General features: G+C 38.0%; 1 protein-coding gene across 3 annotated transcripts in view; it reads right to left on the reverse strand.

Annotated features, from left to right (window-relative positions):
• PDS5B (PDS5 cohesin associated factor B) overlaps positions 1 to 22,491 on the reverse strand; it is a 119,810-nt gene that overhangs the window by 41,624 nt on the left and 55,695 nt on the right. For all 3 annotated transcript variants that reach the window (XM_080614425.1, XM_080614426.1, XM_080614424.1), the window contains exons 13-22: positions 21,530 to 21,643; positions 19,919 to 20,000; positions 14,289 to 14,337; positions 12,714 to 12,853; positions 12,521 to 12,636; positions 10,797 to 10,902; positions 8,944 to 9,104; positions 8,205 to 8,328; positions 7,228 to 7,386; positions 6,356 to 6,424 (exon numbers count right to left, since the gene is read on the reverse strand). In XM_080614425.1, the coding sequence (XP_080470551.1) occupies positions 6,356 to 6,424; positions 7,228 to 7,386; positions 8,205 to 8,328; positions 8,944 to 9,104; positions 10,797 to 10,902; positions 12,521 to 12,636; positions 12,714 to 12,853; positions 14,289 to 14,337; positions 19,919 to 20,000; positions 21,530 to 21,643 (1,120 nt within the window). The remainder of the gene's footprint in view (positions 1 to 6,355; positions 6,425 to 7,227; positions 7,387 to 8,204; positions 8,329 to 8,943; positions 9,105 to 10,796; positions 10,903 to 12,520; positions 12,637 to 12,713; positions 12,854 to 14,288; positions 14,338 to 19,918; positions 20,001 to 21,529; positions 21,644 to 22,491) is intronic.

Below are 22,491 nucleotides of genomic sequence, written 5' to 3' on the forward strand. Positions count from 1 at the left end.
GGCAGACCCAGCAGCCTGTGATTGGCTTATGTTGAAGAAATATGGAAACATGCTAAGATCTTACACATGGTGTATGAGGATGGGCAAGCCTTTTGGCTGGACAATTTGTTAGGTGAATGGGGACTGACAGGTTGGCTGGTTGCTCTAGTAAAAGGTGGACTAATGGTGTTTATTGTCATTTTAATGATTTTGATTTTGTTGCTGTGTATTTTTAATGTATCCAACGAATGATTATGAGTGCTACAAAGTGTGTTTGGCTTGTATAGAAAGAAAAAGGCGGAGATGTGGATGACTTTCTGGCAAAGAATGGCCATGTACCCAGATCAGCAAGTGCCTACGTGGAGTCGGACATGAACCAAGGGTCAACAAAAGCTGAAGGAATCACAGCAAGATAAGAAGGAACTGACAAATGCTACTATGCTTGCACTAAGTGGGCTTTTGACTGATGTTGATAGTGTTTGTCATGCCACCTTACAAATAGGGCAGCAATCGACTTTTTATTGTTGGCACAGGGGCATGGTTGTGCTGAATTTGAGGGGATGTGCTGCATGAATTTGTTAGATCATTTGGAATCAATTTGTAAGAGTATACAACAATTGAAAGAGGGGGTTAAATGGCTAACGAAAGATGATGGATGGAGTAGCTATATTATGTGTGTTAGTTTTATTTGTATTAGTAGCAAGTTTTATGTTGCGGTGTGTGATATCTATGGTTAAGAAAAATGTAACATCCGTCTGCTTTGCTCAAAAACAAAAAGAGGGAATTGTGGAGTGGCTGAGGGACAGTGGACATTTCGTGACCAACCGAGAGGTCAGCCTTAGGAGATGGTGGTTATGAAGAAAACAGCTGAACAATGGACATGTGAGCAATCCCAGCTGTTTGGTTTTAGCCAAACTCTGACTTAAGTTGCAAGGTCTGAATTCAAGTTACTCTGGCTGTGAGGCCTAGCCTTAGGTTACTAAAGGACAGTTACGTGCAGTAGAATAAGGAACTTGGCATTTGCTCAAGGCTAACAAGATGTGGGAGCAGGATGGTGAAACTGCAAGTTATGTGAGAAAGGTAGCGAATGGATAATTTTAGCTAGCTTGTTGTCTGCTTCAAAATGTGTGGACTGCACTTCTGAGCCAATCACAATCTATATTGGTTACGTCTAGCCAATAGCAGTTCAATTTCTGGAAGCATATACTGTAGCTACTGTAGCTACTGTGCTACGACAGTGGTCTGTGGACCCCATTGGCCATTGAGACTACGATGCAGTGTGCGCAAGTCCTTTTTCAGGCTTTGTCTCAGCAAGCTGCTGAAATTTGCCCGAAACACTGGTGATAGTCATTCGCACATCCCTGGACTCCTGACTGAAGGTAACAGTAGTGCAGACCGTGTTGCACAAGGTCTGCCAGTTCCTGACTGTTGTGCTCCAGTTTTTATGCGCTATTTACATGTCATGGTTGATACCTGTAGCAGTGGCTTGGCTATGCTTGGCTATGGCACAACGCAAGCAAGACACTAAGGCGGCCATTTTGCATTGGCGCGACGTCATGGCGATTTTGGGAGTCTCTAGCCAGATCACGACCGACAATGGCCCAGCATATTCAAGTCAACTGGTGGCTTTGGTTTTACAACAGTGGGGCATTGAGCATAAGACCAGTTGTCCTTATAACAGCACTGGCCAAGCTATCGTCGAACACGCGCACCGGACTCTGAAAGCTCGCCTTGTGTGTCTTGAGGCGGGGGAGACCGTACCCGGAAGAGCTCCCGCAGTCCATGTGCGCTGACTTTTACTTTCTGCTCTGACTCGTTTAAATCAATTCTCGCATGGATCAAGTGAACAATCCCCTATGAGCTCGCACTTTGCCTCACCTCTAGACAAACCCTCGTATCCACAGGTACGGGTGAAAGATCTGGAAAAGGGCAAGATAGGTCCATTTGCCCTACGTGCTCACGGGTGAGGCTATGCCTGTGTGGAGGGGGAGACTGGGCTAAGCTGAGCACCGGCAAAATGGTTATTACCGTATTTGTAGCTGAGTCCGTAAGTTTGTATTTGAGCTATATTTCACAGGTGGTGATTGGCGCTCGGCTATATCTGGGAGAGAGTGATGGAAAGAGGTGTGAAATGACATCCCTGGCCCTTATGTGTCCAGATGACTTCGCTCACGGATCCAGTCAAGATGTGCCTTACGAACTTTGTAGCCAGCCGTTGAATACGACATCACTCAGGCCGGAAACACCTGCGTCTAGGTTCCTTTAGGCTGACGCTCTGTGTTTATTAGTATTAGGATGTTTGTTTCCTTCTTGTTTGATTATGTAATGCGCACTGTGTTTGAATACTTAGTGGCACAAACCTTTCTTACTTAGTTAATAAGAGTTATAAGTTGCTTATCTGGAATAGCTGTTAAAACCCTGAGTTTTCTAGTCTTGAGGCGGGGGAGATGTAGGGATTGGTACATGGACGGGAGGTTGTCAGGAGGGACAGGAACCAGCTGACCCTGGGGAGGTGCTTAGGCAGCAGATATAAGGAATTGTAACTGCGCAATAAATCGTTGATGACCCGCATTCCGTGAATGCTCTATGTCTCAGCCCTAGTTCGGAGGGAACTAGTGCTTCCGTCCCTCACCACACGAGTAGCGAGAAACTACACCGCAAGTCCTTCTCAGCAGCAGGGCTGCTCTGAATCTCTTCTCTGCCCAACCTGTAGCTGTGCCTGAGATTGCTCCGACCCAGGTGTAGGACCTTGCACTTGGCATGGTTAAACTTCATAAGGTTGGCATCAGCCCACCTCACAAGCGTGTCAAATTCCCTCTGGATGGCATCCCTTCCCTCCGGCGTATCAACCAAACCACACAGCTTCGTGGCATCAGCAAACTTGCTGAGGGCGCACTGAATCCCACTGTCCATGTCACTGACAAAGATGTTGAACAAGACCGGTCCCAACACCGATCCCTGAAGGACACCACTCGTTACTGGTCTCCAGCCGGACACTGAGCCATTGACCACAACTCGTTGTGTGCGGCCATCCAGCCAGTTCTTTATCCACCGAGTAGTCCACCCATCAAATTGATGTCTCTCCAATTTAGAGACAAGGATGTCGTGTGGGACAGTGTTGAAGCCTTTGCACAAATCCAGGTAGATGATGTCAACTGCTCTGCCCCTGTCCATCAGTTCCGTAGCCCCATCATAGAAGGCCACCAAATTGGTCAGGCAGGATTTCCCTTTAGTGAAGCCATGCTGGCTGTCACCAACCACCTTGTTGTTTTATACATGATTATACATGAGATGAAAATACAAAGTCAAAATACTATATGGGTCAGAACCATACGGAGGGCCTGCCACAAAAAACTGCTTTATACTCAGCAGCACAACATGAACAACATGTATTTGAAGTGTAAGCTCAAGCAATAAGAAGTTACCATTTCTTAGTGTCATGGTTTAAGCCCAGGCCGTAAACTAGAACTACGCAGTCTACTTCCCCCACCACCACCTTTCTTCCCCCTGCTCCTGGAGAGATGGAGAGGAGAATTGAGAGGAGAATTGAGAGAATGCAACTCCCACGGGTTGAGGTAAGAACAATTTAGTAACTAAGGTATAACACAAATCACTACTGCTACCACCAATAATAATAATGATAAAGGAAATAACAAGGCAGGAGAATACAACACCTCACCACCTGCCGACCGATAACTCCCCCACCCAGCAGCGAACTAGCCCTTCCGGATCACTCTCAGTTACATCCTGGGCATGACGTGCTGTGGTATGGAATACCTCTTTGGCTAGTTTGGGTCAGGTGCCCTGTCTCTGCTTCCTCCCGGCTTCCCCTCCTCCCTGGCAGAGCATGAGACTCACAAAGTCCTTGGTCAGAGTAAACATTCTGACCAGCAACTGAAAACACCAGTTTTATCAGTATTATTCCCAGGCCGAAAGTCAAAACCACAGCGCTGCACCAGCTACTAAGAAGGAGAAAAAATGACTGCTACTGCTGAACCCAGGACACTTAGAGAATAACATGACAGATCTTTGATTTTTTTATGAGAAAACTGCAACTGACTACTAGCTTTACATAAGCTGTCAGAAGTGAATAAATATTATTTTTAATATTAAAATTAACAATTAAAAATAATCAACAGGTAGTTATAACACTTTGATCTAGAGGCTATCATCATGCTTCCATTGTAAAAGTATAACAGGCTCCCATCCCATGTAGTGATCCTAGAAACACTGTCTCCTTACATCAAATGATGACACAACAATTAGCTCAGGTTTCTACTACTTGAGTTTTCAGAGCCACAAATGCCACAAAAGTTTGTGCGGAAGTGGAAAATGAAATAATGCCCATTTAAAGCACAGTTAGAAAAATAGGATGAGAAACTTATACTGCTGTGTACAATGAAGGAAACAAGAAATATCACTGATTCTACATAAGTCTTAACCCACTGCAGGGTACAGAGTATGCAATACTGGTCACTGTCAGGAGTTTACTGCTTTAGAGCAGACACAAGTGCCAGGTGTAGGAATTCAAGTCTAACTCATACAGTAATTAATCCAATTTAATACTTGTACTGAAACAGTTCTCTACAGACATTTCACTTAAGGTGTAGCACCCAAAACTAAGGGTAGCCTATATCAGTCTACATCTGTTAGGCTGGACAATACTAAAATCTTGTCTTCATCAGTACTTCCCTCTTTCATACTTAAACTTGCTAGTTTTAAGATCCCCATTAGATAAGCAATTACATTACAAAGGGAGATAGAGGCTTTTAAAACCAGAGTGAAGAAAAATAGACCGTCAGAGAGAAATCATCTCCTAATTAATGGTGTGGCCTGCAGTGTTCATTAAATATAGGCCTCTCAGTGGTAATAAATGCCAATTAAATTTGCAAATCAATTTTTACAATAACCTGTTTTCATTTGCCAGTAAATGCTCTGTACAGTTTTCAGGCTTGCCTTCAACTTTGAATTGCCTGAAGATTTTCTACAAACAATTCCCTTTCAAACAGCCAATTGTAAGAAAAGTTTTATCAACATAAAAGAGCATTTTAGAGAGATATAACAGCTTCATGAATCTTTAAAAAAATTAAGAAAAACAATTAATATTTACTGCTTCAAGTTACACATATAATCACTGAAGTGAAATCATGTCTATTTTAAACTAGCAGTTCATGAAATCAAAACAAACATGCATTCTTTCAACACTTCTTGGAGTGTACTGTGTAACTATGGAGTTGCACAAATACAAAAAATATCCTTGCTGTAGTCAAACGAATAAAAAGCTAACAAATAAACTCCAAACACAACTGAGCACTTCCAGTAAGAGTTCTGTACCAAGCTGGAAACAAAAATACTTGTTAAATCAGCAGAGAATAAGGTATGTTATAAAGAGCGCAACTTCACAGAGAAGACAAAGAACTTTTGAATAAAGTTGCTCTGATTATTTGAAAAGGCACTGGAAATTAAATGGCTGCTACACTTAATTTAGAAGCAGCATGCTATGAAGTACATGCATCTCACCAATTCTGAAAGAAAATGCAAAAGCACAATCTATGTCTGTTCTGAAGAAAGGGCATTTAGAATGCAAATACAGGCATAGGATACATTTTCTACAGTGTAAATCTATTTCTCATGGAGTGAAAAATTAAGTGAGAATATCTATTACCAAGTCCAGAAAATGTAGTAATAAACTTATTCCAAAAAACAATAAGCTTGAGGTGACATTTTAAAGTAAAAAAACCCAACAAAATCCCCACCATTTTAAAGCTGTGTTTGTTGGTTTGTGGTTTGTTTTTTTGTTTTGTTTTTTTCCCCTCTCTGCTTAAATCTTGCTGTTTCTCTGGTACACATTGCACACAGAGCAAAGCAATTTAACACATTTCTTCATTTGAAGAAACTGGCAAACCCAAACCCAATTTTTACTTTATTCCAAACAGCACTGAAAGTTTCTTGGAATGTCCTAAAAATTCAAAAGAAAAAGGAAGACTTTAAACAGTCTCCATGGTATTTAACTCCTATGTGAAACAGGAGGGAAGTATATTTGTATGCTAACTGCGATAATACCTGAAATACTGCTGCACACCAAACCTATGCTTATAACAGGCTATAATAAAAATTCAATAAAGCATATATGTAAATTTATTTAGAAAAGCAAAAAAAGTACATGCTCCCAAAAGCAAATTCTTCTGACAATTCAAAATATGTTCTGGTAAGATACTCAATCTAAAAACCGTTACTTCTTTTTTACTTTTAGAAAAGTGACAAGCAGAGAAAAGCAGTTGACAGCTTTAAGAATCCAGAATTCTTTTAAGAATTCTTATTCTGTAACAATACTATTATTACACAATAATAGCAAAATATAGTAAGTGCTACTTACTTTAACAAGTGTTTCAGGAGACACTTCTTCATCTGGGACCCAAAGTTTTGTTGTCTTTTTCCCTGGAAGCTAAAATAAATGTTACATTTTGTTATACTGCCATTACTCTTTAGTGAAACCTGATGTAACTCTCCTCTTTCCTGTTTGCTTCTGAAATCAATACTGCAGCACCCACTGGTTTGCTATATGCCTCTTCTGTCTCTTATAGCAGTAACGATTATGGGAGTGAAATACTGTCCATACCTCACAATTCAAGTATCAGCAAATTTGACAGCAGTAGAGAGGGTTTTATTGTTGTTATCTGAAAACTATTGCTTTTGAGTGTAATAGCCATTGCTTTCAAATTAATTTCCAGTTTCCATATCCAGTAGATTGGAACTTCAAGAGCATAGTTTGACAGTAAATCTTTCCCTAAACAATGGCTGATAATGCACAAGTACTTTTTTTTCACTTTATAACCACTATGGATACAGAAGTAGTAGAAAAATTAAAATTTACAGTCTTCCAATTAGACAGCATATTTCAGTTTCAAACACATTATACTTCCTAAAAAAAAAAATAAATCACAACTTGCTTGCTCAAGACAAGGGACTGAGTGAAGTCATTACCAATTTTCCCCATTTTTAACAAAAGGTGAATCATGAGTGATTAAACGCTGTGCTATATAGCTTGTCACTTTTGTAAGGACTATAAAATTAGTACTACCTCCTTTCCTGTACTGTGGGCTTTCAGTTCAGTCAAACAGTACACATAGACATCTATCACCATATCCAAATGTAGAAATCAACAAGTCAAAAATTTTCACAAGAATTTGCTGAGTATCATACCACAGGAGAAACAAAATCTTAATAAGAGGTTTTAAAAATACTTACCCTATCATTCATTAGCAAATCTTTAACAATAAAAGTGGCAACCAAAGATTTCAAAGGGGCAGCAAACTGATCAGGTGCTAGCATGGCTATGTGGCCAATAGTAACCAACGGTGTGATGAGATGCTCAAAATTGCTTGGATCCAGACTTTTATGTAGTGGCTAGAATAAAGGCAACTGTAATCAGTAATATTCAGTAATCAGTAATATTCAAGTATTACTGATATAATCTGTGTCTTATTGAGCAGAGGGGGGTTAGAGCTCTGCACTAAGTTGTCCATGACTATTTATTTTTCAGAAATACAATTTTTAAAGAACTACTATTTTGATTTAAAGACAGATTTACCAACCCTACAAGTTTCCCACACATCAAAAGAAAAAAAATCACAAAGAAACACAAACTGTTTGTCACATCTGCATAGTTCAGAAAGTGGCAGCTCAAGCAGGGCTGTTTAGTAAAAAAATGTGTATTTTCTTGCTGAAGAAGTGGGCATGCTACATCTTAAGATCACAATTTCAGTAAAGGACTATGATTCAGCCTTCAAGATAAACAGCTGATGGGCACTAATTAAAAAGTGTATTTGCAGTTGTAACTTTAAAATCTATTTAAATACTATCTACCATAATTTTTTCCTTCATTTCTATAACCATTTAAATACTTCGGGTCAGTCCCAACAAGGATAAGGAATGGTGTATGGCTCCTCTTCCCATAAAAAGTTCATGGTTCTAGCAGACAGTTCAACACTTAATTTTACTCTATCATCTCTTAAAATACATAACCCTAAACATGATGGATCATAGGATACAAAACCTCCCTCCATTACCATATTTCAGGCCAAACTGAAGAGAACAAAAGGAAAGGGGAAAAATATCTTTTGTAAATTTGATACAACTTGCCATATAAATTACTACTACCTCCCTTAGTTTACATTTGCTATATAAAAGATTAAGAAAAACTAACTTAAATATTTTAATTTTACCTCAAATATCTGTGCAAACTGTGTTTCTTTGCTGGAAAATATTGCATGGATGCAATGAATAGCATACTTGGCTTGACGAGGGGGTCCCTTTTTAGCTTTATGATGTAACACTGGAAGCAAAGCTCTAATAAAAAAAAAAAAACAAACAAAAAACACACCTTTTCACAAATTGAAAATCTTCAAAATATCAAACCAGCAAAAAAAGTACAGATATAAAGAACATAACACCTCTGCAAAAGTGCTAGTTGTCCTGGTTTTGGCAATTTCTTCAAAGAAAGAAATGTCTTGCAAGTAAAAGCCCCTGGCTTTTGTTGATAAAATATCATGGACTAGAAGAAATATTTTCTCTGCACAAGTTACTAAATGCTCTTTTGGAAATATTCTCGTCTACACATCCTCATTAAGTTGCAAAGAATGGTTTTACGTTGACATATATTTAATTTAGGGGGAAAAAAAAAAGAAACAACACCCCATACGTAACTCTGAAGGGCAATGATAAAAATTATAGTAGTGCCAGTGACATATCAGCTGTTCGCTACTTTGGATACATTCATTTCACTTCCATTGTTCAAAAAGCACCACATTTTAAAGTAATTCAAAATCTTTTTCATGTTTTACCTGAAATTATACTTTCTTCCAAAAGAATGCAGGATAATGCTATAGTATGCAAAGGGAAGAAAGAGAACTTCCAAAAACCCATAAAGAACACCGCTCAAGCAAAGTAAGATGTAAAACTTACGATCGTATGTGAGGAAAATCTTCCTCAATTTTACTTCCTGTGTTTTTGAAAATTTGTAATGCAGCTTCTGCCACCTTTTCATCATCCATTTTCAAGCAAGCCAGGAGAGATTCAAAAGTTTCAGCTGAATGAAATGAGATAGGGTGTGTAAATGAAAGTACCTGCCAAAATAAGATGAAAGCCATGTTAATATTTTTTTTAAAGGTCCACTTATATAGAACATACCATCATGAGTAATTGTCCACTGCCACACTGCAATAGTGGCTACATCTACATTAGCAAGTACTGGCTTACAGCAGAATCAGATCTTAAAAGAAACAACTGATACTAAGGAAGCAATATTCACATTTCAGGGGTTTTACTTCAGAGTATTTTTAGACAGACTTGAACCCACTTTAGCCACTGCAACACAACATGTGCTTCTGAAGCTCATCTCAGTTTTGTTTCTCTAAAAAGAATAAAGCTTATGTGCTCCCAGGCTTCATGCTTGTTTGCCATGTGGAAGAACTGGTTGCACTCTGAATTGAAGTTCCTATCTCCAAAATAGTAATATAGATATACCCAATAGGGTCTCTAGTCCCTCAAGCTTTATACAGCAGCTCATCAGATCCTGTACCTCTCCTTCAGATTCCTGGACTCCGTTTTCAAGTACGACAGTCCTCCCATGTTTAAAAAAAAAATAAAAATCCTCTTTTGATCCTCCTTTAAAGTTTGCCCTCTCTACATCTGTAAATGGCTGTTGATTATTAGCCTCTTTCCATACCATATTCTGACCCATGGCAAAGAAATGATCCTCTCAACCTAGAAACTTCTTCACAATCAGTTTTCCATTTTCCTCCCCACTTCATTGTATGGCATTCCCTTTTCCAGACTCCTACATTTGTCCTTTCAGGTTTTTTCTCATGATGTACAGATCACTTTCCTCAGGGCAATCTTACTCCTTTTCCTTAAATGTGTCATGCCAGTTCATATGAATATTTAAGTACTGACCTGGGAGCCTTCTTTCACATATATAGTCCTTTGTGACATGATTCATTCTTACTCAGATTAATTTTTGTGCTACTGGCTTTTTGTACTTCTATCTAAACATGCACACCTGGTTAGAGAGTCACATGCTCTCAGATGAATCTAGCAGGCCCTTAGCTGATCTAAGATATTCTGAAAACTTAAGTATGGAAGTCTTCTAGATTTTGAGACCTCTGAAGTCAACCCACATCTGGACCACTCTCAACACAAACATGTAACTGAAGTGATACTACAGTTTAAGTACATTTCTGTTCAAGTACAGGCAAATCTGACTACACTGTACCCATAACCTAGTCTTTGAGAGACACTAAGTGAAACAAAAAGCCCTATGTAATGGCATCTTAAGTTTCATGCATATAACAGTATTTGTAAGTAACAGTGATCAGCCCTTTTCTTTCCTCCTAGCAAAGAGGGAGTACAGAATAAGAAATTCTGTACACTGTCCCCAGAAATGCATCTTTATGGGGTTTGCTATGTTAACTGAGTATCCAAGACTATACAGAGTTGAAATAGGTAAGACACAAATTTATGAGGAACTACTAGGAACCACAGTATGATGCTTACAAGTACAGTTCCAAAACTATTATAACTATATTCAAAAGCAACTGAATTCACACTCTAATAATAAAACTTCTAAATTCTTTATAAGATAACTTTACTTATGTGCCATGTAAGATGAGCACAGAGAACAAAACCCAAACCAGTATTCTTTCAGACAGCCACCACATGCTTATGGCTAAAGATACCGCATGCCAATTTAAAGTTTATTTTAACAAAGTTGCTTCAGAAAGTTTTACATGCTCACTGACCACCAGGAGTATACTTGCCTTAAGCAATTCAAGACCTGCCCTGATTGCCTGGTCAGTAGGTACACCCTCATCTTCATCATCAGCCGTTCCATCTATAGACTTGTTTACTTGCTTGATAAGGGCACTGAAGAGGAAAACAAAGTATGGCCTCGTATTTACTGCAATCCACTGTGTATGACAGTTTTCATAAGATATAAGAACCATAAACAAATTACTCCAGAAGGATGACCAAAATAAGAAATCAATTTGAGCACTACAAGCAACAAATTCATGTAAGAATTACGGTGAGGCTACTTAAAAACTGATGGAAAACAACTGTTTACAATGTTTAGTATACAATCCAGAGAAAAAAAATAACCATTAAATAGCTTTACTAAGAGTTGATGAAATATTTAAAAGACCTATTTTCTGCTTATTTAACCTTGACAGTAATGCTTCATTTTCTCCTTACACTGTACCCTAGGAAAGGAAATGATTATTGAAATGATCCTATTAGTGTGTGGTGTAGGCAGCTTCCATATCATAAACTGAACAACATTCAGAGTATTCCTCCAGTACATCCTGTAAATAATATTTATAGCAAAAAAAATAATCCCCAAACCAAACAGCCTCAAATGAAAACAAAAAAGCCCCAGATGAAAATAAATAAGAAAACCTCAACTGGTAGCAAACCAAGGGCAAGGCCTCTTAGCCAGACTTCCCACATTTCACTTTTTTTCCTGCCCTTAATTGGACAAAAATGACCACATAATAAAATCAAAACAGAAACAAAAAACAAACAAACAAACAAACAAAACCCCATCAAAACCTAAACCAAAAATAACCAAAACCCAGTGACTTTCAAAAACAAAGAGGGAGTTTAGTGAAATTTTACAAAGATGCAAGAAAGCCAGTTCTGTGGCGAAACTGAAAATATGTACTTCTTACTACTTTTTTTTCCATTGTATACTGTAAGGCACTCAGTAGACAACTTAGTGCCACATGTGAATCTTACTTAAAATATACATTTTATATTACTTCTGTGCATGTGAAAAATCTGTTTTCAAATTTAAATTAAAAATCCAGCTACATATTGTACTTGATCCAAGATCAGAAACAGATTAAATGAAATCTCAATAGCTCCATTACATTACATACATGACAGGCAGAAAGTGAAAAGCTCAAGTACTTAAGAGCCAAGTACTATAGTTGGAATTAAGAGGTAAGAATTTCCTAGTATTTAGAACTACCTGCCTCTAAATAAGGTACCACATATCTCAAAATACAGCTGTTAAATAATTATTTCAGCAATTACATTTTTCCCCTCCCATAACTTAACTGGCTTACTTTTCTTTAAAGTCTTGATGCCTCATCACCATAACCTGTACTTCCTCAGTTAAATTACTGATTAGATCACACTATGAGCTAATATTCCGTGTGGAAAACCTCAGTAAAGAGCCATGGACAGAAATTTCTTTTAAAATCAGTCAATGAGTCACAAACCAAACTTCACCCATCAGCAACAGATACATTTTTACTGACAGGTTGTCACGGCTGTGCTAAATGACAATTCAATTGTTTCTGCGGCTACATTCTGAACTAGCACACAAAAACCCCTAAGCAAGGGGAAAGAGAAGAAAATACTGCAGGTTACCAGGTCTTAAACTGTACCCTCCAGTCCATTAAAGCTTACGCTTAAAGATGAAATAAGAAGCCTTGATTTCAAACCCTGCAATCTACAGCCAACACGCACACAAAAATACCTGATGGATTCAGTATCAATGTGCACAGGAGCAATTCTCTCAAGAAGAAACTTTATCATTTCCAGGAAAGGATTTGTTGGTTGTTTTGGATTGCCCAGCTTCTTTGTTATCTCCCTCTGCAATATAAGTTTCAATTAAATTTATAATCAATTCAGTTCCAAAAATATTAACATATTTAAAGAGCAATTCTCACCACACATCCTTCAGCCTGTTTGCAAGAACATGTTGGGCTAACAAGCATTTCTAACTGACTTCTTATTTTCTCATCATCTTCTAGAACTTGTGTGAACTTTTTCATGAAATCTTGAGCTTTCCCTGGATCAGGAAGGTTTCCTTTAAATAAGCAAAAGAAAGCACTATTTATTTTAAGAAGTATGAAGTAACAGTATTGTAAATTACACAAGTGCGAAATGTTACACCAAGAAAGTTTCTATGTGTGCTTAAGTTAACAAAAAGAGGTGGAAGAGGCGTAAACAACCAAACACCACAAAATAAACAGAAGACCCAAACCACAAAACACTTTAACTTATGCTGATATATCTATGAGGACACCAATTTCTAAAACCTGGTATACCCACAGATCTCCCCATGCTATTTCCTTTCCTTGGCCTTCACACTCATTTTGCAGCAAGTCTAGTTGTTCTTGTTAATAACAGTAACAGCTGAAGTTGACCTCAGAATGCAAGGTCTGTAACTCTACAGAAAAATATACTCTTTATATAGCTCACCTGATATGACAGGTGTGGAATAACATTAAAAGGGTATTTTTGCTAAATTACTGCTCCACTAAATGTAAGCTGTACAACAGCTTATAATATTTTTCTTAAAAAAAAAAAAAAAAAAGCTTTTAAAATGCATTTCTTAAACTACATACTAACATCAACATTAAGCAAAGTTGGCACAGAAAATAGTATAGGACTACAGGATAGTCAGCTCAAAACAAGTTCTACTAAGTATTTCTTTCCTTTTATTTGTTTTGGGTTTTTTAATGCAAGCCAGAATTGAAAGAATCAGAAAAATTACAAACTGAACAACTTCTATATTGTAAAACAAAAGGAAAAAAGGATTTGGAACATGGCCAGCTAGGCAGTAAGATTCAGTTTTTCCTCCAACTTTTTACAAAAATTTACATAGCCTTAAGCAGTATCAGTTTCTGCCAGAACAGCTGGCTTTTTTTTTTTTTTTTTTTTTTTTTAATATAAAGATTGATTTAAAAACAAAGTTTCAGAACCGGTTTTAACGCAATTGGCATGGTGGTCTAGGGGGAGCAAGATATGTTCCTTTGGGGCTGATGGTTTTTTCTTTGCTGAGAATTCAGGTTGCAAAGAAGTTCTTCAGTTTCCAAAGTGCCTTCCCTGCTACTGAAACCCAAATTTTTTTTGTGCTCTCCCAACAGCACTTACAATGTCAACACCTCAAAGACAGTAGATATTTTAGTAGGTTAGTTAACATCAGTTAATATATATTCTATTATAAATGGTAAAGCAGACACTAACATATTAGGATCTAGATTTTTAATCAGTCCACAACAGATACAGCCAAAATGTCATGTGATAAGCTTCATGAGTGGAAGCTTTTTACAGTAAGGAAGTCATTCTGCTTACCGTTGTCTTAATTTTTTAAAGTATATTGTTACATCATCTTTATCATGATTTGTCATATTTCATATTTTACAGAACTTTTTAATAAGCTTATCTCAAATTATATTTAAAACAAGAACACAATATAGTTAACCTGTAATTTTAAAACTGTAAATATTTTAACTTACTTGTTATAACCATCACTTTTGAAAATATAGCTTTACTGCTGGCATCTGTCTGTAAGTCACAAAAGAAAAATAGATTAAGTAAAAAATTTACATTATATATTTCCATTTGGATACTGAGTGAGCAAAATACCACAATGCATTATCAACAAGTCAGCACCCATTTTGCTAACACATCAGTGTGTTAGAAATCAAAACTACCACTGCAAAGTTAATGCCAGACAGTTACAGGGAGTAAAAGCTAGGTCACATCTACAGTATCATTGTCTCAGATAACCATGTAAAATATTTTTATTACTTTTCAATCTACTATACAGCTTATGAAGAGTACAAATGGGTTATTTCTGTCATTGTTTTCCATCTAATGCCTCCTTGGTTTTTAAATATAAAATGGACAGCAAGCATTAAATTCACTTTGTCTTCTTGTTCAGGTATTGATTCTAAGTAGTCTTGGTAGCAGTCCCCAACTTAATGTAAAGAACAGAGCAAGTCAATAATAAGACACCTTCTACCCCTGTTTAGCTGAACAGGGAAGGCAGTAATTGTGAAAGTAACAATCATAAACCATAACAACAGAACAAATGACAACATAACTGCATTTCAAATATGTGCAATGCTTAGATTTCAGTGAAACTGTTACTGACATGAAGTCATCCAACAGCATCTTACAAGCAAAATTAGTTATGCAGAACAGCTTTTTTATTTAATTTAGTTTCCTTTTGTCAGTAATTCTTCTGCTACAGGATTTCAAATTCTACATGCAAAGTTCACCTTAAAAGTTAGTTCTGGCACTGAAAAAGTGGAAAATGAAAAACCTACTACTGAAGGTAAACAAACTACTTCCCAGGGCGCTCTGTCCCCACTTTTAGCTGTAATCCATAGTATTCTACAGACTATGAAGCTTTACTGAATTGCACTGAAGTTTGAAATATTAAGAAATTATCAGTAAAAATGCCAAAGGGAATCCTTAATTGTAGTCTGAAGATAAACACCCAAATCATCTTCAGAGAAGTGTTCTAAAGTGGACAAAATCATTAAAAAACATTGAAATCTTTCACTGCTGCATAATAAGTGCTGTTCAACAACTGGGAAATCTTCATAACTAAAATGAAAATTGGAACCTGAAAGAAGATTCAAGCTTACAGCAATGTTGCCAAAAGCATACAGACCCATCAGCTTCCAAACCATAAAGGAAGCTGCTCTTTTGCCAACTGACTTGACAGATCAACTTCAGTGATACAACTTATGAAGTCTGCAAAACTCCATAAATGCATGTAAATAGTATCAATTATGGGCTACAACTATCAAATTATATTCTCCTGAGAAAGATTTAAATAGGAAAACTACCACACTATTAGCTTTCACTGAAGAGTAAGACACACAGAAGTGCCCATTTCATAGAATGGTTTGGGTTTGAAGGGACCTTAAAGATCACACAGCTCCAATCCCCTGCCATTGGCACAGTCACCTCCCACCAGACCAGGTCCTTCAACTTTTCATAGTAAATTTCTGTTCTCTAGAATGGAATTCACTAGGTACTATAAAATAAAACAGGATTTTGAGTTCTAACATATTTGCACAGGTTTTTTGTCATTAAGGATATTAATTAGCAAATTTGTGGAAAACATAGCAATGTTTGAGAAGAGAGGCAACTTATCTGAGTATAAAAAAATATGGCATGAGATTAAGACAAGCAATGTTTTTAGTCAACGTTCTTCATCTTGTGACACGGACACTTTGGCACATAATTCTAGCCATTACGTATTTCTGCAGAACTTTCCGTCACTTTTTAGTATTGGAAGAATGCTGCAATTTTCAGGGCTTATGGATGTCACAGCTGAACAGGTACGTTCAGACAAGAAATGAAGGCAAAAATCAAAACAAAAAACCCAAAACCCAGCAAAACAGAAATAAAAACTGGCTTACAGGATTTAAATAATTATGTCAACAGATACAGAATCTCCATACTTGCACCTCTTAAAATTCAAAAGAAAAATACCAAAACTGTACTGCAGAGTTTATTTGTTTCTGACTGGTCTGGCCTTCCAATACAGGCTACCTCTACAAGTACTGGCTAAAGCTTCCATTAAAACAAACCTAAAGTTAAGCAAACTACTAATCATAGAATCATAGAATAGTTAGGGTTGGAAAGGACCTTAAGATCATCTAGTTCCAACCCCCCTGCCATGGGCAGGGACACCTCACACCAAACCATGCCACCCAAGGCCTCATCCAACCTGGCCTTGAACACCTCCAAGGATGGAGCATTCACAACCTCCCTGGGCAACCCATTCCAGTGCCTCACCACCCTCACAGTAAAGAATTTCTTCCTTATATCCAATCTAAACTTGCCCTGTTTAAGTTTGAACCCGTTACCCCTTGTCCTGTCACTACAGTCCCTAATGAAGAGTCCATCCCCAGCATCCCTGTAGGCCCCCTTCAGATACTGGAAGGCTGCTATGAGGTCTCCACGCAGCCTTCTCTTCCCCAGGCTGAACAGCCCCAATGTTCTCAGCCTATCTCCATACAGGAGGTGCTCCAGTCCCCTGATCATCCTCGTGGCCCTCCTCTGGACTTGTTCCAACAGTTCCATGTCCTTTTTATGTTGAGGACACCAGAACTGCACACAATACTCCAAGTGAGGTCTCAAGAGAGCAGAGTAGAGGGGCAGGATCACCTCCTTTGACCTGCTGGTCACGCCCCTCTTGATGCAGCCCAGGATACAGTTGCCTTTCTGGGCTGTGAGTGCACACTGAAGCCAGCTCATGTTCAGTTTTTCATCGACCAACACCCCCAAGTCCTTCTCAGCAGCAGGGCTGCTCTGAATCTCTTCTCTTCCCAACCTGTAGCTGTGCCTGGGATTACTCTGACCCAGGTGTAGGACCTTGCACTGGGCATGGTTAAACTTCATAAGGTTGGCATCAGCCCACCTCACAAGTGTGTCGAGGTCCCTCTGGATGGAATTCCTTCCCTCCGGCGTATCAACTGAACCACACAGCTTGGTGTCATCGGCAAACTTGCTGAGGGCGCACTCAATCCCACTGTCCATGTCACCGACAAAGATGTTGAACAAGACCGGTCCCAACACCGATCCCTGAGGGACACCACTCGTTACTGGTCTCCAGCCGGACACTGAGCCATTGACCACAACTCTTTGCGTGCAGCCGTCCAGCCAGTTCTTTATCCACCGAGTAGTCCACCCATCAAATTGATGTCTCTCCAATTTAGAGACAAGGATGTCGTGTGGGACAGTGGTGAAGGCTTTGCACAAGTCCAGGTAGATGACGTCAACTGCTCTACCCCTGTCCATCAGTTTTGCAGCCCCATCATAGAAGGCCCCCAAATTGGTCAGGCAGGATTTCCCCTTAGTGAAGCCATGCTGGCTGTCACCAAGCACCTCCTTGTTTTTCATGTGCCTTAGCATGCCTTCCAGGAGAATCTGCTCCAAGAGTTTGCCTGGCACAGAGGTGAGACTGACTGGTCTGTAATTCCCCGGGTCATCCATTTTTCTGCTTCTTGAAAACGGGGCTTATATTTCCCTTTTTCCAGTCGTCGGGAACTTCACCTGACTCACATGATTTTTCAGATATGATGGCCAGTGGCTTAGCAACTTCATCCGCCAGCTCCTTCAGGACCCGTGGATAGATTTCGTCAGGTCCCATGGACTTGTGTACGTTTAGGTTTTTAAGATGGTCTCGAACCTTATCCTCTCCTACAGTGGGCCTAGGGTCTTCATTCTCACAGTCCCTGCGTTCGCCTTCCAAGACTTGGGTGCTGCAGTCAGAGACTTTGCCAGTGAAGACTGAGGCAAAGAAGTCACTAAGAACCTCAGCCTTCTCCGAATCCTGGGTAGCCAGTTCTCCAGGTATCTTCCGAAGGGAACCTATGTTGTCCCTAGTCTGTCTTTTACTCGCTACATACCTATAGAATCCCTTCCTATTATCCTTAACATCCCTAGCCAAGTTCAATTCTAACTGGGCCTTAGCCTTCCTCACCTGGTCCCTAGCTTCCCAAGCTACCCCAAATGAAGTAACTTGAATCCAAAGTATTTTTTTAACTTCTAGTAGTATAACTCCACTGAATAATGACAGATTGAAGATCAAGAAACATTTATTTTTAGAAGATCTACTGTGGCACTTTATCTACATTATCTTGCATTCATGATATGGAAGCATCTGCAGCAAATAAAGCTTATACTCCAATACAGATAAACCAGCATTCACCCACTTTTCCTCATCCCTCTTCACCTCTGAGAGCTCTCACAATGCCTACACTTGCCACAGTGACAAGATCTACGGCAGAACAAATCAACAATTAAGCTATAATCAGTAAGTGAAGAAATCAGACTGAAGTGAAATAGCATACACAGCAACACCAAGTCATATTCTAAAAGATTACTAGTCTGTTTCTGTTTTGTTTTCTGAAAGAAACTGTTTCTACAGCTCTGAATGGCTCATAGACGTTATTACTGCCTTGGACTGCACGTCTCTTCAGTTCACGATTATGAAAACACACTCTTACAGTCATTTAATTCTATGAATTAATTATCAATTTGGGGAAAACACACAAAACCAACAAAAACCAAACAAGCCATACGAGGAGCATCACAAGTAAAAGGTTTGTTAAAAATACCTAAGCATCTGCACTGGGTGTAAAGGCAGGGTCTGGGGTAACAAAGGGCTGCTGGGCTGACCCACTAGGGAGGAGGTTAGGGACTGCCCTGTGCCTGCTTAAGCTGCTTCCAGCCAGCTCCACAACCAAGAAACCAAACCAATACAACTCTAATCAGTGAGAGAAGGCTATGGTGCCTCTGAGAAAACATATTTAAGAGAGAAGATGCTGGAGAAAATATAACTCTAAAGGGATTACTGCTAGTGGAAGAATCCCTGATGGAGGAGCAGATAAGAAATGAGGAGCAGCACAAGGAAAGGAACCACCACACCTGATGCCCATCTCCTGTGTTGCCATGACCTCACTGAAGGGACTGAGCATAGTGTGCAATGGGGGGCCTGAATACTGTAAAACAGCTGTTTCTTTTAAGTGTGTGTTTGGTTTTTTTTCTCTCAATACCTGAATAAATAAAAAGTTTGTGTTAATAGACAATAAACTAAGTAAAATTCCCTCACTCAAAACCGTTTTGTTACCCACGACAGCATCCCAGACTCTCTGAAGCCCCCTACATTCTCCAATTGGAGAATTGGGTGTCCCTGCCCATGGCAGGGGGGTTGGAACTAGATGATCTTAAGGTCCTTTCCAACCCTAACTATTCTATATTCTATGATTCAGGCCTGTTACTCAAAAGAATATTATAGTGTAGAGAATTAGCACTTAACAGCAAATGATAGGATGAAAGCCACATGGACAAATGTAAACATGTCAACAGCATAACACTGGTTTGAATAAAATGCTAATACTGGCACTTATCAAAACCTACATGTTTAATTCCACATTATATTTGGTGTAACTGAGAATGAACTTTCATTATATCTCCCTGAAAAAAAATTTCCTACTGCAAGTGCAGTCTAATGGAATATCAGTTAACTTTCAAAATATTTTCTGTGATTAAAAATAAGCTTCAGATTGTGAAACAAATGGAATTAAAAACCTGTAAGCTAAAGATAAATTGAACTTACTTTGGGTTGTTTTATTAGGTCAACCAAATCCTTTACTTGATGTCGTAGAAGATTTTGACATTTCCACATTTCATTCAATGCTCTAAAAAAAAAAAAAAAATTTTTTAAAATTAATTAATTTAAAAAGAGTTGTCAAAATCACAAACTCGGTAAAGAACACAACTGACCAAGAAGAGCCCTTAAATCCTTTTCAACTCCATTCTCAGAAATATGCTTATCACCAGAACTTTTGTTCCTGTGTGAGCAATGCTTAAACGTTTCCTAATGGCATAACATGGTCATATTAGATTGGAACAAAGTGAGATTTTGAAACAAGTTTCATTTCAGATACTTAACTACACAGCCTTTAAAAGAAGTAGGAAGTAACTGATATCTGGCCCATAAAGAGCTCATTTGTACAAGCATGAAATCACTCTTCTAAAAACATTCAAAGAAGCAGGCTAAAGCAGATATTTAAGATTTTTATCATCAAAAGAATGTTTTTCTTGCACACAGAAAACAGCTACTAGATGAATAAATTGAGAAAAGTGGACATGATTAGACTTGTAAGAGATATGTCAGAGATATTTGACAAAATCAAAAATTAGCACATTTTTCAGGAAAAATAAGCCATAGAAATAATAGAGTCATAGATTCACTTAAGCTTTCATGAGCCACAAGAAGTCAGTTCTATGTACCTAACTGAACATACTGTGTCTTTAAAATGAGTACTGCTGCACATGAAAACTGTAGAATTCTGAAGTTATTTGTTGACTGAAATAACAAGTACTGAAAGGGATCCATTCTGCATTTTTTCTTTAGCTTATACTAAAATTTACTAGAACAGTAACTTTTTATTTTTAATATACTATTCCTAATTTTAATTTGTTACAGTTGTAATATCTTTAGACAGGCAATATGAAATGCAGGCGATTCAAAAATCACTTTCTGTAGCATTTGAATGCTGTGAGGTTTTTTTAAGCCATTTTTTCACATACAAAGCTTTTTCTAAGTCTCCCTTATGAGGAAACAAAAAAACAAAACAAAACAAACTATATTTGATTTTCAAGTGACTAAGTACTAGTAAATGAAAAACAAATTTAAAATTACTACATTCAAACTGTGAGCATTACAGCAGCAAAATTAGTCAATTTCATGCATACATACTCATTTTAAGTTGAGGAAGGCGCATAATTTTAAATAAAATGTATATCGAAGGAGAAAAACCAAACAAGTTAAGTCCTTTCCACTCTTAAGTCATCCTGGGTGTTATTGAGAAGCTGTCAGATAAGATCTAGGGCTAGTCAATGCCACTATCTATGCTATCTCTTCTCACACATAAAAGGACTGACATGCACTCAAGCTATTTATGCTTAAAAGATACCACACCTTGTTCGAAAACACCCTATTAGTTTGGGGTTTTGTTTGTGTTTTATTTTGGGGGTTTGGGTTGTTGTTTTTTTTCCTCCACAATACCATCTGAAAAATAGGTATTATTGCTATGTTCTGTTTTCTGACAGTTCATAAACTACTTTTGTCCACAGGCTCAGGCTACTTGTGACAATTTAGAACTAATTTACAATAATGTTTGCATTAAAAAATATTTTGTAAGTAGTTAAAAACAGCACGTACTTCACAGCATTTGAATCCAATGTTGCATAAAGATAATACAAACATTTCATTCGTTCATTGGTTTCCAAGTTGTGAGGGACCATATACTGAGCAAAGATGCGTTCAACAAGTAACCTGAAAGATAGGATTAAGAAATTTAAACTGTAAAGGAAGAAAGCAGTTTGATTTGCAAAACGTTCATTCAGAAGTTCTCAGATCTATCTAGAGGTCAATTGTTGCATATAAAGATGCGGTTATTCAAAAACTTAAAGGTCAAGTTACTTAAATTCCAATATAACTCAGCATAAGCCAAAGAAAACTCTAATATTACATCTACTGTAATGATACTGTTAGCAGTAGGACATTTCAGAGATGACATAATCGAAGTCAGATGTATTATTCTAGACAGGAACCAAAGGATTTTACAGAAGGATGTCTCTGAATAATCAGCCCAAAGAGATGTCATCAATGAATTTCATTACGGCTCAGCATTTAGATGAATTATAAATTGATGTAAATTAATGGGCCTAAAATAAAGAAATATCATGTTGACTATATCATACATTATCATGAAGCCTAGAAGGAGAATTCAGATACTCATCAAAATGAGCTGACTTTCTTCCACCTCTCCCTAGCCCCTTTCCCAAGGGATAAGTTTATCCCATTTCTTATTCTTCCACAATAAAAATGCAGGTACATTCACAAGGGAATTATGAAAATTATGTTTAGGCTAGTGGACAGAAGAAAATTCTTATGCACAGCTGGAGCAGGTGGTCAAAACCCAAACCCAACTACATTAAAAAGATCCTGAAGTTTAAGAAAATCGTAAGACTGAATCTGAAGATCCAGGCAGCTCTGCACACTTCCATACTACCACAAAATAATTTCTTATTTTGAAGATGACAGATGACTTTTTGAGTCTAAAGTTTTCGAAAAGACTCGGATGAGTTTGCAATTACCACTTGTATCCAATCACACTGTGA

This window comes from Psittacula echo (assembly GCF_963264785.1).
Source record: "Psittacula echo genome assembly, chromosome: 3".
Taxonomy (NCBI): domain Eukaryota; kingdom Metazoa; phylum Chordata; class Aves; order Psittaciformes; family Psittacidae; genus Psittacula; species Psittacula echo.